Source organism: Akebia trifoliata, chromosome 11, assembly GCF_017979445.1.
Source record: "Akebia trifoliata isolate Shusen 1 chromosome 11, ASM1797944v1, whole genome shotgun sequence".
Classification (NCBI taxonomy): Eukaryota; Viridiplantae; Streptophyta; class Magnoliopsida; order Ranunculales; family Lardizabalaceae; genus Akebia; species Akebia trifoliata.
In genome coordinates this window covers 6,402,801-6,417,797 of record NC_141385.1, presented here as the reverse complement: position 1 = coordinate 6,417,797, position 14,997 = coordinate 6,402,801, and the positions used below count along the sequence as shown (strand labels likewise).

General features: G+C 34.8%; 1 protein-coding gene across 2 annotated transcripts; it reads left to right on the top strand.

The window, feature by feature from the left end:
* Positions 1-3,650: 3,650 nt before the first annotated feature.
* On the top strand, positions 3,651-14,898 carry LOC147390607 (large ribosomal subunit protein eL20-like). Of its 2 annotated transcripts, XM_086458817.1 has the most exons (6): positions 3,651-4,080; positions 5,166-5,241; positions 8,599-8,713; positions 11,842-11,957; positions 12,132-12,195; positions 14,374-14,898. In XM_086458817.1, exons 1-6 carry the CDS (start codon positions 3,894-3,896, stop codon positions 14,713-14,715), a joined length of 900 nt encoding a protein of 299 aa, XP_086314943.1. In that variant the 5' UTR covers positions 3,651-3,893; the 3' UTR covers positions 14,716-14,898. The 2 variants fall into 2 exon arrangements, with proteins under 2 accessions (XP_086314943.1, XP_086314942.1); XM_086458816.1 differs by lacking the exons at positions 3,651-4,080; positions 5,166-5,241; positions 8,599-8,713 and adding an exon at positions 11,503-11,659.
* The last annotated feature ends 99 nt before the right edge of the window (positions 14,899-14,997 follow it).

Here is a 14,997-nt window from a genome sequence, read left to right as displayed (position 1 = left end):
AGTTCTATTTCCGACATTAATGGGTGATATTGGAATTGATGACATGATGCAACTATCATCATCAATCTCAATCTCTGCTACTTCTGCAGCGAACGATGACGATCTGATGTTAATCCAAAAGACAGCATTTGTGATAGGGTTTTCAACATCTAACGTCGCCAGTAGTGGGATCTTCAAACATCCAGGTGATGGTCCAAAAATTCTTGAAAATATGGAAAATCAGACGTATGTAATTCTCTGCAAGGTCTACACCTTTGCTATGTTCATAAGCTTGGTATTGGGTCTGATACTGCTTCTACTACTCCCCCAAATGATGAAGAAGAATTGCACTTTTATAATGGGGAAGAAGTTGATGATGTGGTTTCCAGTATTTTTTGTGATGAGTGCTTATGCACTTGGCACCTATATCCATCTTATGTTTACCTAATTAATCAGCATCTCTATGTTGTATGTTGTATGTTGTTGGTGCTACTAGTAGGATCAGTACCATAAATAATAAAAAGTAGATTGAATATATCCTGAGGATTGTAGATCTATGGTTCCCGAACTTGTCGCATCAGGGGTGAGGTAAGTCGGATAGTAATTCACCACTCTATGGAGTATTTATTGTCGTGTCTGTTATTGGGTAATTTGGGTCTCAAAATTCTCATTAATATTTGGTGACTGTGTTTAATTATGCTTTTATATTTAGCTTCTCAATACTAAATAAAATGAAGTGACTATGTTTTATATATATTTATGGGGATTGCATGTGTTTGACATTTCGTTTGTGACCAAATCTCAAGATTCATCGGAACAAAACCATAGCCATGCATGAAAATTGTATAACCAAACCTACACTTTTGAGCAATTTTTAATTTTTTCTTTTTTATCTAAAGTGAATAATTAAGGTTTGCGTTTATACCGTAATAACAAAGTTCGGATTCAATAATTTGGATAAATTCCTATCTTGTTTTTGACATTTGACATTTGATTGACACCCGTTTGACATATGGTGCAGATGCATAAGCAATAAGAAGAGTGAAAATATTTCTCGACTGTCCAATATGAAAAAACAAAATTTCTTGTTTAGATCACTTTTTGACATACAAAAACTTGATCCACTATCACAATGTTGTAGAAGATGAAATTCTATGAATTTTAAATTTTTATTAAAAAAGTTAATTTTCATGGTCAAAGAGACTGTTGTAGAGTATTACACCATTTACAATCTGTTGGGGGGTGTGGCTTGAGAGAAATAGACGTATCTTCGAGGGGAAGCAAAAAGATTGTGGAGAGACAATTATGTCTATTGTAGGTCTTATATTTTTCTGGTCCGAAGTAGGCCTTATATTTTTCTGGTCCAAAGTTTTTAAGGAATTTAGGGAGGTTTTCTTCAAGGATTTTATTTTTAATTGGGATGGGATTTGTTGTATTCCTTATGAGTAGTTCCGTATTGTAAAATCATACTAGGTTGGTAATCTTGACTGGCCTGATTTTCTTTTATAAATAAATTACTACTTATAAAAAAAAAATATTTAATTTTTAATTTTTGTACTTGAGTAGCTGTCCATTTTCAACAATTTATATCAAGCTCAAAAAACTGGTTTTTTAAATATATTTTATTTGACCATGAGATTTTATAATGAAATCTACAAGGCTAGCTGTTGTATTTGATTTTCAATATGATAATCCGTGTGGGTTCATGACTTCTGAAAATTTGAAATCTTGAAATAAACCTGTAACAAACCATCACTGAAAATGGGCTTTCAATATCACGCCACGAATGCTATGGCCTACCTGAGTCAACTCATGTTTATATCCTGAGGATTTTTGTAACCATGTCAAGAAGATACCCATTAGGAAGATCTGATGTGCTTAGACTGCAGTGGCAAGACTCGTAAGTACTCGGTCCTCACTCCTCAACAACTTCGACCTAAAACTTGACAAGTCAACTCAAAATTTGGACTAGTCAATTCAACTCAACTCATCTCAGACTAAAATGTAAAAAATGTAAATGTATCGAATCGAAAAAAAAAAAATCTAATTATCACAATGTTTTTACTGGTTTTTGATCCGTGTGATTGGTCGTTTTTAACATAAGCACCCAAAAAAGTATAAAAATAGCCCTAGAATCAACGACTACAAACCATTGATGAAGATGTGCTTCAATCTCGCCGCATGTGCATGCTACTAGCTAAACAGACGACTTGATTTTTACAGACAAAGTCAAGTCGTCGTCGCTTTATTTTGATGCAGAAATGATCCCACGCTTCTATCATTCAGTGATTGGTCAGGACTTCAAATTATGTACTAAACATTCTTTCTTTCTGCGTAACAATTCGATATCATTCATACTTGATTGGGTGTTGAAATCATCCTTTAAGCCTTATTTTCTCCTTTGTGCCTTTTTGTCCTTTTTTCCTACATGTGCCTAATGAAATTTCTTTTGGGCTTCCTTTGCTTCCTTTGATGATGATTGATCATCTCCATTGTCACTGTTGTGTTTATCATTATCATCATTTAATACGGTTGAAGAAGACGATTAGTTCCGAAGAAAAACATAATAATAAATTAGAGATATTTTAATCATTCAGATAATTTTTCCTTAATCTATAAAAGATAGCTAAGGTCAAGGGGCATGCCATCAAATTTTAAAGCATAGAGGTATCTCAAATATTCAAAAAAATGCGGACCTCTCGAACAAATAAATTGATGTTTTAAGTGGTTGAAAGGGTAGTTCTAGACTTCTAGTATTTTTTATAAAACTATCTTCACTCGTCCTCCTTAGATTTTTCGATACATATTTTCAAAAAACAAGTCCTTATCATCATTTGTCCCTTTTTTTTTTTCTCCTAATAACATCTAATTTCCTTATAAGATGTATGGTTGAAGTTTCAAAATCTCGTCATTTAAACATGGGTGTACCTTTTAGCTTTTCTAAACAAAATTTGAAGGAACCCTTTTCACATTATGACAAGTGACTTTTCAAATTTAATTCACATTCCTATTTTTTCATTAATATTTTAAATATGTACCTCCTTGAATATACCACATATAATCCAACGAACAGTATTTCTTCAGAATTTTTAAGCGGGTTGATTGCTTCAAAGGTTTTCCGAACGAGTGTGGAGGATTAAAACTCCCACACCTCATATTAGTATCACTAAATGCACTTTAAAAAAAGGTAAATTACACTTTGACCCCTATAATTTATTATAATTCCATTTTAACCTCTTAACATTTTGATTATTGCACTTACCTAGTCATTTGATTTTCGCTTATGTGTTAAAATTCAAATGTTATTTTACCCTCTAATTTTATATTATTTTTTATTAAAAAATTAGATTTTAAAATAATAATTAAAATGTGGCAATTTAATCATTTCCTGAACCCATTTTTTCACAAGCATATTTTTGTTTATAAAAAAAATCGTATTTTAAAAAGGCAAAATGATCTTTATAAAAAGAATTTAACTATTAAGTTGATAGAAATTTGATGGAAATGGGTAGATAATTGTAAGGGAGCTAAGTTCTATTATCAAAATGTTACTGGTTAAAATGGAATTATGCCAAATTATAAGGGGTCAAAGTGTAATTTACCCAAAAATTAGATTCTTTTGAGAGATACCATCCAATATTCTTATAGGGTCAATCTGGTCAGATTCTTATGCGATCCATCTTGGTCCGGTCCGATCCAAGAGGAACGATGTGGATTGTGGCGGGGCCGTTTTAAATAAGGAAAAATTCCAGCTTTGGAGTGATCAATTCATCTCAACGGTAATAACAAACAAATAAAGAAGGTGGGCAAGCCAAGGTCGTCTCTGGATCTGGAAATCGCAAACCCAAATTACTAAGAAGGAAGACGATTGCGTCGATAGAAAATAAAAACCCTAACCCTAATTTCTGTCAAAGATGAGCGAAGAAGAAGGGAAGAACAGAGGCATCGTTGTGGATCATCATCATTATGGAACATTTCAAGGTTCTCCAGGCTATTCTCAGCCGTCGATTGGATTCCCTCAGCCAGTCCCACCACCTGGTGTGGCTGCCGCTTCTTCTTCTCCTTACTATTCCCATGGCCATGGCTACCAAGCCGTTCCAGGTCTCTCTCAATTTTAATGGAATTTTATTGCGGAATTAGAAAGAAAGAGAAAAAATTGCGAGTTTTCAATGATGTAGTTAAATTTATAATTGTGGAGAATTTTGATTTCGTTCGTCTCTATTTTGGAAGTTCACTACAAATCCCCAATATCTTGACCTCATTTGATGTAGAAATTTTGTTTCTTTGTTTTGGACCTGTTGAGAAACTCCAAAATCTGATCTTTTCTGCTGTGGCAATCATGACAAAATAAAACCTTGGATATGACAGTGGAAATTATTAATAAAAAGAAGAACTAGAAGAAAAAAAAAAATAGTGTAGGAGAAGAGAGATGGATTATTAACTGAATGGTGTTCTTTTGATGCTTTTTATCTTATCAAAATTAAAGAGGCCGAACAATTTAAGATTTTTAAACCAACGGTTTCTACAAATTTAAATCTTAAAGTCAAATGAAAGAGGTCTAACAATTTTAGATTTTTAAACCAAGGGTTTTCACCAATTTAAATATCTTGATGGCTGACGCTAATTGTCTTATCAAAATCAAAGAGGCCTAACAATTTAAGAATTTTAGACCAAGGGTTTTTTCAAATTTAAGTATCTTTCAAAAGTTCAAAAAGGAACTTTTTTCTTAATACCTATGCCATTTTGCTTCGCCTACTTTTTTTCTTTCGTTTTCTATTTTGATAAGCAAGTAACTAATAGGTGAAGGAGGGTTTTGAACCCAGTTCATGGTATCAACATTCACAGACTTTAAGCAACTTAGCAAGCTGACGCCTTCAAAATAGGATCAATTCCAATAGGGGATAGATTAGTTCAGATAGAACCCCATCCATTTGGAACTGACCACCCAATGTTCCAAATCAGTGAGCATGTGTTCCACGTAGAAGCGTGAATGTCTAGCAAGGAATTATTGGCTTATTGCTCACTTGGGAGTTGAGAAGTCATTTCTCCATGTGCTGATTTGTATGCAAACTTATTTAAAATGTATGTCCATATAAATAATTCATATTGTTGAGTGCTTTAGTTTATTAACTTTTTTGTTCTTACATGAGATCATCTTTTATTTATTTATTTGGATGGTTTTCAAGGTTATGCGGTTGCTGAAGGAAGACCTGTAAGAGAGCGTCGTCTTCCTTGTTGTGGTATCGGTATTGGTTGGTTCCTGTAAGTTCACCTCATTAGTATCTTGACTTACACATTTTCTGCTATAAACTAATACAGATAATTCAATGCCTTAACTTAGTTTTCAAAAGAGGACTTTGGTTGTGTTTCTCTGAGAAAAGGAATATATATATAGGGAAAAGGTTGCATGGACTGAGGGACCATGCAGAATATGGACATCCACATATGGGCATGGACTACCCCGTTATTCCAAATGACAACTCAGCCCTCTTGTTTGTGGTTTTGATTGGGTTTGGAAAAAAAATCCCAAAGAAAAAGTATTTTTTGGAGTCAGATCTTAAGTTTAAAAATGGACGGCCGTTGAACTCTTAGATTTAGAATTTAAATCCAATGTTGAAAAAAAAATATCTTTTTTCAATTCTGTTTTTTTGGAAGTTCATAGAATTTCATGCTCTACATACAACCCGGTGATGTATTTGGGTGTCACGTTGACAGAAGGTCCATGGAGATAGATGGTCCTTCAGTCCATATAACCTCATCTCATATATATATATATATATATGAGATGAGGTTATAGATATTAAAAAGCCCCCCCCCCCCCCCCCCCCCCAAAAAAAAAAAAAAAAAAAAAAACATAAAAGTCTACCTCATTCAATAATCTCCCATCTAAATACGGAATCTTTGAAAAAAACCCCCTTTAAAATCAATGGAAATCAATAACTGTTGATGCATAAGCTCTTTGAATAACAGAGTAATCTCATGAACTCTAGCTTCAACCGCTTGTAAAAATCCATGATTCTTAAATACACCTTTTAGAAAATCATTTGGGGCAAGACATAAAAAAACAAGAAAAGGCTATTTGCTTCATAATTTGGGCCTTAGGTTTTTTTTTTTTTTTTTACAAGACCATCATTAGCCAAATGGATTTATATTTTTGACAAGGATGGACCATCCTTTTGTCTACCTAGTTAACATATGGTTTAACTAGATTGGTCACTGAACCTGAAAAGTGAAAGGGCCAGATCAATCTAGAAACTAGATAGGTCAAACGGTAACCCGCAACACTTGTAACAAGGTTTTGTATCTCGGAGGGGACCAACATAACTTAGGCAAGTCATCTCGGTCTTGGAGGGATTCGAGCAAGATTTCCAATTAGACGCAACCATTGCAAAGACTTGTCCAAGACTCGAGTCATCTCGTTTTAGATTTTCAAAATTTTGTTCAATTTTTGAAAACGAGGGAATAGAAAAATGCAGAAGAGAATCTTGTTGGATAAAGAAACCTCGCTTCTTAGAGTCTTCCTTCAAGTGGTTTTCTCAAGTATTCTGATTTCTTTGGACGAACAAAGTTGAGAAACACAATATTAGAGATTGGGATCTGGTTAAGGGGACTGCAGAAAGATTCGATTGTGTTGCTGCTTCTCAAGTCTTTGTCATGCTCCATCAAGGGATAGATTTGATCAAATTCATATAAAATGTTTTGAGTTGGTTGATGTTGCATAAGAATCAAAAGGATTTTTGTATTACCGAATAAGGAAAAAATGGATTGGGAAATGTGAAGCTCCCTTCAAAGGAAAGCTCATGGCTGGCTGAGGTCCTAATGAGAGTCGATATAACAAACTAGTATGGAGCAACATGAGACATCAAGGCTTTTTTTAATTAAAAAAGTGTTAAAAATGAAGGAAACACAATAGAGTTCTACTTCCTAAATGATGCTTGCCAATAGTTGTTGTGTTTTTAGCCATTCTTTCTTATTTGTTCTTTTGGTGTACGGTTTATATAGAATTTAGGGGGGTTTTCTTTGATGACTTTGTTGTCAGGTGGGATTGGGTTTGTACAATTGCAGTGTCCTAGCTGTCCATCCTTGCATCTTTCATCTTTTTTAGTTGGTCATCTCGACTACATTCAATAAAATTGTTTGCTTTCAAAAAAAAATAAAAAGAAGGGTAGAGTTCTAGTTCCTAACTGACGCTCTCCAATAGTAGTAAAACAAATAAAATAAAATTTATTGATTTATATTATCCAAAAACAATTTGATGTGTTACTGACTGTACGATCATGTGTTGACTTGTCCATTTTCTATGAAACCTTGAAAAATCAAAATGGATGTCATATCCATGTTGGACTCTTCATTTTTCAAGTGAAATGGCATGAGCACGTATAATGTGATGCAGGACGGTGAGGGAAGAAGATGAAATAAGGGGATTAGGAAATCTTGGTTTGGGATTGGGTTAAGGATTTGGGCTACACTAGGGTTAGCTCAAATTTTTAAGGTAAACCTCGAGGGTTTGGTTGTGGGGTTTAATTGTAGCATTTTGCAATTATGATCAAGGATCTAAGTTTATAGTGTAAAAGAAAGGATTAAGGTTAAGGTTTGTAAGGTAAGGATTAAGGGTTGTGGCCTTGTGGGAAAGGGGTTTCATTATAATTCAAGATTCAAGAATTCAAGAAGAGTTTGGATAGGTTGATTTCTCAAAAAAAAAAAAAAAGGATTGAAGCCACAATGGAGCCTATATTGAAGTCGTTTAAGGCCTCTATTGGGCCATTCAATTATTTTTATTTTATGGTTGTTCTGTCTAGTTTGAGTTGCCGTTTTTTTTTTAGTATTGGTGACTGTTCTTGAATGATCCTGCTCTTGGAGGCTATTGATTTTAGCAAACTCGTGTTGATCGTTGGTCACCATAAGTTTGAGGGAGGGTGTTAGATTATTAGATATGAAGCGTTGGACTAAGGTGTAGTGACACACCGAATCATGTATTTATAGAAAGTAAGATAGTATTAGACTTATTTAAGATTAGGATTGGATTTGTTAGAGATAGGGTTTATCTCTAGTTAAGGATTTGCTTCTATTGTTTTCTACATAAACCTTGTTAGGGTTACTATAATCAATAACTAAGAGACAAATCTCATTCTAGTTATTATCTATATCTTCGTTAAGTATCAACCTATGGTTTTTGGAATTTTTCCATGGATTCCAAAACATATTCATGGACTTTCATAAAGCTCCACGACAGATGTTCACTTTCAAACCACCATAGTTTAGTAATTAGCCAATACCAAATTATAGTTTTTTTCCTTTGAATGGTTATACAGTGATGCTATTCCAGCATTAGTATACTGTCCGATTTCCATTGATAAATTAATAGTACCTCCAGCCATTTGCTTTTGGTCAGATCGGAAAGATCAATTATCAAGATTTCATTAATACGGTCTGATGTTCCGGTGTTATGACTTCATTTGAAGCAAACTTTCTCCACTTCCAATAATGGAGAGGAGATGAATGGGTTTACTTGTATTGAGTTTTTTTTTTGTTAGAATGGTCTCTCTGGAATTGTATATTTTTGATGGATTCTTAGTGGTTGAATTTTTTAGTAACAACATATTGGCTGTGTTTTGGAAGGTTTATAATTGGTTTCTTTCTTGCCGCCATTCCGTGGTATGTTGGAGCTTTCGTTATACTATGTCTCGGAGTTGATTACAGGGAGAAACCAGGCTTTGTTGCATGCACAATTGCTGTAAGTATTCCCTTTCCTCTATTTCATTTGAACTTGATGAAGGCTGTAGGTTGCATAATTTTCTTGTTTCCAATTCTGGTACCATTGTCTTTTTATGGACTAGAGGTTCTAACCTAAACCTCAGCCTTCATGCTCATGAAGTTTGTACTTTGAGCTACATATATGAACCCCAAATTTTTTACTAATGCTACAGGCATTTGTTCATCTAATTCTGATTAATATATGTAATTTGGTCACGCCAGATTCTTATCTCTATTCATAGTTAGTACTGAAAAGCTGTTGTACTATTCCATTTCTATCAGGAGCCAAGTGGGCCTTTATGTGCAACCTGGCTCAACTCACCATGCCATTGTTTTTCTGTCACATAAAACCAAAAGCATCTCAATGGAATCTCTTTTATTTTAGAGAGATGCTATTGGCACCCCAAATTTTACTTATTACATCCCAATTAAAAATAAAGTAAATACGTGACCGGTTGATAGTAAGTTTTGCTAGATTTCTATTTTCTGGGTTTAGGATTTTATATGAGCCTAATTATAGTTGTAAACAACTACTGATGTTGAGCTTGTAATTTGAGCCAAACCTTTGTAATGTTTGAAAAGTGTGTTTTAATCTTTAACTGGGGTGTTATAAATAATTTAAGAAATTGGGGTGTAATAAGTAAGAGTTGGCGGTGCCAATAGCAGCTTTCTTATTTTATCACCTATTAGAGCTATTCCCAGGTTCTCTCAGATATGTAAATTTCTGCTTTGGGTTCTCAGATTTCATTCTTTTTTAAACTCTCTTACAAATCAATTATTACTTTTCTTGTTTGTTACTTTGATTGAATACTTAAGGTTGGTATCTTCTGTTTTTCGTTTTCATGGAATGAGTCGAATTTCATTATTCTCACATTGAATTCTTTGATTACTCGTGCACAGGCTATTCTTGCTGCAATTGCTGTTACTCTTGGTGTAACGAAAGGGACTCATGCATGGTAATCCTCCAATACTTGGACCATACGGATTTCCATAAACACTGTGTAGATATATATTTGTCGGACTTAATCTGAAAAATATAATGGGTATATATTGGTATATGACCTTGTGTAGACTTATATTTGCTTGGAATATGTAATCCTATAGACTTGTGAGAGTGCTGATGAAGTTGTTGAATGCTTGTATGTTCATTCATTGTTATTATGTATGAATTGCCATAGATATTTAATCTTAAGCTGAAGTTTTGTTCATATTCCGAATGCTCGTCCTCATGGATCAGTGATAAGCTCTGGCAAGGTTTGAGAGAAAAAGCACAAAATATTTTTTGATTGATGCAGATTAAAACAAAAGAAGAAAGGAGACCGAGCTGTCTCGCCTACAAAAGAAGAAAACAGAACAGGAAACAGGAAAAAAACTCAGAAAACATGAAGGGTCCCTACACTTTCAAGAGACATTTTGGAGGTGCCAGCTCTCTAAGTTGGCAAAGCGTGTGAATTTTGATACCATGACCTCAGTTCAAAACGTGCCTTCACCCCCACTAATTGGTATCCACTTCTGTATTTAAAAAAAAACATTGAATCCTCTTTTTCTTTTTTTTTGGTCAAAAAATGCCCAAGACTGCCAAGTTTCAATTGGGGAGTATATGACTTTGGCAAGCACAACATTGATGAATTAAAGGTAAAAAAAATGGGACCAAATTTCATGAGATAAATGACAATGGATGGAAGATGATTGAGAGAATGGTCATCAAATTTATTTGCCCAAATTAACTTTAGTAATTCCTCAGACAATGATATGATCCATCACGCTTTCTCGGACAATGTTGACAAGTTAGAGAACGTGATCCTGAACAGCACTCTCATGATTTTAAATCTCGTCCAAGTTGTCTCGGTATCGTTGGTTATTGTCCACCAACAAGACAAGTTGACAAGTCGTCTCAAAGACATGGTTAGTTCTAATTCTAAGGCATTTTTTAAAATCTCGTCCAAGACAACTTTGTCTCGTTCATGGATGAGACGTCAAAACGAGTTTTAAACCATGGGCACTCTAGGCCCAAGTAGCCTAACTGGGGTGAATCTAGGGGCTCCTTAGCAGTCCTGTAGATTACATGATTGCAAGATTAAAAACCAGGTAACGATAAAATGGGTGTGTGCTGCTAATTTATGTAATATTGTTCTCTACCTAATGTTTTATTCCCTCATCAATATGGATTGAGATTTAATCTTTTCATGAATCTCGAGTTAATAATTCGCTTTATTTCATTTTTTTTTTCTAGGAAAATTAATGATAAAGTGACTTGCAAAAATTAATGCTCTTTATGCGGGTAGTGCTAAAAATCATAGATTTTAAAACGTGGCAGGTTATTGCAACTCTTCTAAGAAAGCCCATGCCCCTTGAACTTAACTGTCTATTCTCATCTACTCCATTTATGTTATTAGATCAAAACGAATCAAATTCGAATCCTCGATCCAGACCTGAAATTACACATTTTCTCATACTTTACCTGATCAAATCCCCTATCGTATTGGGACATGGTTGATTGAAAACTAGTCCAATTAGATATTGGATCAGAGCCTTATAAAATTGGATCCTTATAAAATCCAAATCCTCGATCCAGACCAGAAGTTATTAGATCAAAACGGATCAGAAATTGGGTCTAATCTTATCCATTGACCTCTTTAAATATTTTAACTTTTTGGATCCGACCGATTTGATTAAACCAGTCGGACCAGTTTAACCAACCCGCCCAGTAATGAAGCATTTGTCGCGCTTGCGCAACACGTGGATGGCAGAAGCTAAGAAGCTTCGCCTTCTACAGTACGTATGTGAAATTTACTCTTTAGGGTTTCATTCCTCTTCCATGTAACCAAAGAAAGCCATCCAGCATTCCAGCTTCGTATTTTAGAGAGAAAGAGGTTTTAGGGTTTTTGAAATCTATCATCAATTTGCAGAAATGGTGACTTTCAGGGTGAGATTCGATCTTTCCTGCTACACCTGTCCAGATTTTCTTAGTGTTCATTACTTTCTTAGTCCAATCCAATCTTTCCAGATCTCCTAATTTTGATTTCTTTTGTTCTTCCATTATTTAATTGAATTATCGAATGTTTTGCCCTAATTGTTCTTCCTTTTTGGGAGATTTTTTGGATCTAGTTTCACCAGTACCAGGTGGTTGGAAGAGCTCTCCCAACCGAATCAGAAGAGCATCCTAAGATCTACCGAATGAAACTCTGGGCCACGAACGAGGTTCGTGCCAAATCGAAGTTCTGGTAAGGAATTTAAAATAACCTAATTCAAGACTAGTTTTTTATTTCAATTGTGTTTTCAGTTGATTTCGATTTAGTATTTAATAATTCTGCAATTTGAATCATTCAATTTGATTTTGGATCCTTTGATTCTGTGTTTTGCTTTGTCGGGTTGATTTTGGAATTTGATTTAAACAGGTATTTCTTGAGGAAACTCAAGAAAGTCAAGAAGAGTAACGGACAAGTTCTTGCGATCAATGAGGTATCCATTTCATACCAATTTGTATAATTTAATTAAATGCTGTTGGTGATTTTTCTTTTTATTAATAGATAATTTATCGATGAACAAGGGAGATTGAGAAGATCTACCTACGAAATAGAAAATCAAATAAATGAAACAAGAACACTAACAACATTGAAAGATGTGAATCCAAGCCCTACATGCTCATTACCAATAAACTGCCACTTACGTAGACAATCATCAAAGAAGGACTCCCTTTGATTCTTCAAAAGAAGAGAAACAATAGAAAATGAGGTCCAAAATGTTCATGATGATTTCTTCAATGGAGAGCTCCTCCCCCCAGAAGTCGCACTTGTTTGTTTATTTCTTTCCTGATGCCCCAAGAAAGCAAACTCTAACAATCCTTTGTCTTTCCCTAAAGGTTGAGGACTGCTATCCTTCGAAAAGAAAGATCATCAATTTAGGGAAAAACCAATGAATGTGAAAAAAAGTTAGATAATCAATTTGGGTGCTGACAGAGGCGTTGCAGGCTTGAATTTGAACTGTATGATATGGCCAAGCCCATTCAAAAAATTTCGAAATCCAGCTCCTCATTGACGTTCTTATTTAGAGATTTTTTTTCATGCTTCTCACTCTGTCGTATGTCCCATCTGCCTCATGAGCACATGATATTTCTAGATGATGTGTTCGTCTTACGGAATGCACACACAAGAGTCTCCCGTTTGAGTTGCCATGGGTATGTGAGTTCTTCTCTGGATGGCACACGTATACTCGGTTCTGGGCTCTTTTTTACCCTTCCGATAAGTTTATATTTCGTTAAAACGCCTCAAGAAATACTAGGAAGTCAAAGAGGCTGAGGGGACCTACCAAGGGAGAACAAAAGCACGAAGCTAAAATGCCCCATTACAGAAAATCCCATTTGAATACACAATTCTAAAATAAAATAAAAAATTAATTCCAACAATATTTTGGACCTTTAAAACATGACTGTTGGGATATCTAGGATGACATCTGTCTTCCCTTTTTTTTTTTTTCTGATAAGTATGACTTCTGTCTTCATGCCTTTGAAGATTCTACTATTTATTTATTTTCAAAGCCCCCATAAGATCACAAAAAAGGGAGAAATTTCCAATTGACGACCCTCTAGATGAAAAATTCATTAGTTTACCAACTATGATAAGATCTGAAATCAACATGGGAAGAGTGTAACAAATTGCAGATTGGCTGAAGGAGTAATCCTAAACAACTCTAGCTATCACAATAAAACAAGAGATGACTAATACATTCTCCATTGGCCTTGCTCAAGGAGTGTTTTTTTTTTTTAAATTAATATTTTATTAAGAGGAGAGAAGAGAAGAGAAGAGAAGGGCGATCACTGAACAAAGCAATGAAAAGGAAAACAACAAGCAAAAGATGGGGTGCTCAATCATCACAAATGAGATCCCACTTAATCAAATAATCTTTTAAATGTCTCTAAACACTTTAAAGACCCCGCTCCAAGAAAAGATTAGCCCCAATATGGATACAAGAAGCTTATACCATTGATGTGCCTTCCCTTAAAAGATCATATCTGATACCCCAGAAAATAGTAACAGGGGTTAGAGACCAAAGGATTCTTCTTTTTAAGGGACTTCACTTTGAGATGGCTGCTTTGAAGTAGGTCCAATAATGAAGATGGAAAGCACCAAGAATTTTGGAACAACGAAAGGAAATGGGTCCAAACCTCGCTAGGAAATGAGCAATAAATATAAAGGTTGTCAGCTGATTCTCATTTGATTTATATAAAAAATAATAGTTTGCAGTCTTCCAACAATTATTGTAAACAAAAACATCTAAGTTTAAGACTTTAATGGTCCTTTTTCTTGGTTGAAAATGTGTATATATAATTTTTGCTGGCACGCATCATTTGTTTCCAAATTATTACAGTAGCCTTTAGGGATGATTCTATCATGATCCTCAAATCCCAAGAATGCCCTGTGGCATTCTCTTTGTAGCTCACCGCCCAGTGAATTTTTGGCCCTCTTCTTGGTGCACAATAAATTTTGTATCAATTGGGTATGAGTCCTTTATCATCATAAACACTTGATTGAAAAAAAAAATGCGTCCAAAATCAATGACCCAGGGTTTTGAATGCTTCTTCACAGAGCTTGCTGCACTAATTTTAGACTTTTCCAGGTCTGACTTGAATTATAAATGCAGATATTTGAAAAGAATCCTACCAAGATCAAGAACTATGGGATTTGGTTACGGTATCAGAGCCGAACTGGTTATCACAACATGTACAAGGAATACCGTGATACCACTCTTAACGGTGGTGTCGAACATATGTACAATGAGATGGCTTCACGCCACAGGGTGAGGTCTCCGTGCATCCAAATCATCAAAACGGCTACTATTCCTGCCAAGCTTTGTAAAAGGGAAAGCACAAAACAGTTCCACAAGAGGGACATCAAATTCCCGTTGATCTTCAAGAAGGTTAGGCCACCAACTAGGAAGCTCAAAACCACTTACAAGGCGTCAAGGCCTAATTTGTTCAAGTAATTCTAATCAGCATGCAGTGCTTGATTAGATGAGATGAAAGGGGCAAGGTGGGATTGATTGAATTTTATAAATTTTGTCGTTCATGTTAGAAACTTTCTTTCTTTACTGGTATTATGTTTTTTTTCGTTATGTTAAATTTATGTGACGTGAGATTCTGGAATTTAACTTTGCGCTTTTGAAATCTTTTGCTCGTGTTCTTGTGAGACTTTATTTGGTATCTTGTGTCTATACACAATACACTTGCTGCTATTGGTTTTGGGATTCAAACCTTGTGAAATGCTT

What these genes read in the sequence shown, in the direction of transcription:
- LOC147390607 (XM_086458817.1), top strand. Translation starts at nt 3,894, where the DNA reads ATGAGCGAAGAAGAAGGGAAGAACAGAGGCATCGTTGTGGATCATCAT. An exon ending in TTGTTGCATGCACAATTGCT is followed by an intron (nt 8,714 to 11,841) that starts GTAAGTATTCCC and finishes TTTTGGATCTAG; the next exon opens with TTTCACCAGTACCAGGTGGT. An exon ending in CGTGCCAAATCGAAGTTCTG is followed by an intron (nt 11,958 to 12,131) that starts GTAAGGAATTTA and finishes TGATTTAAACAG; the next exon opens with GTATTTCTTGAGGAAACTCA.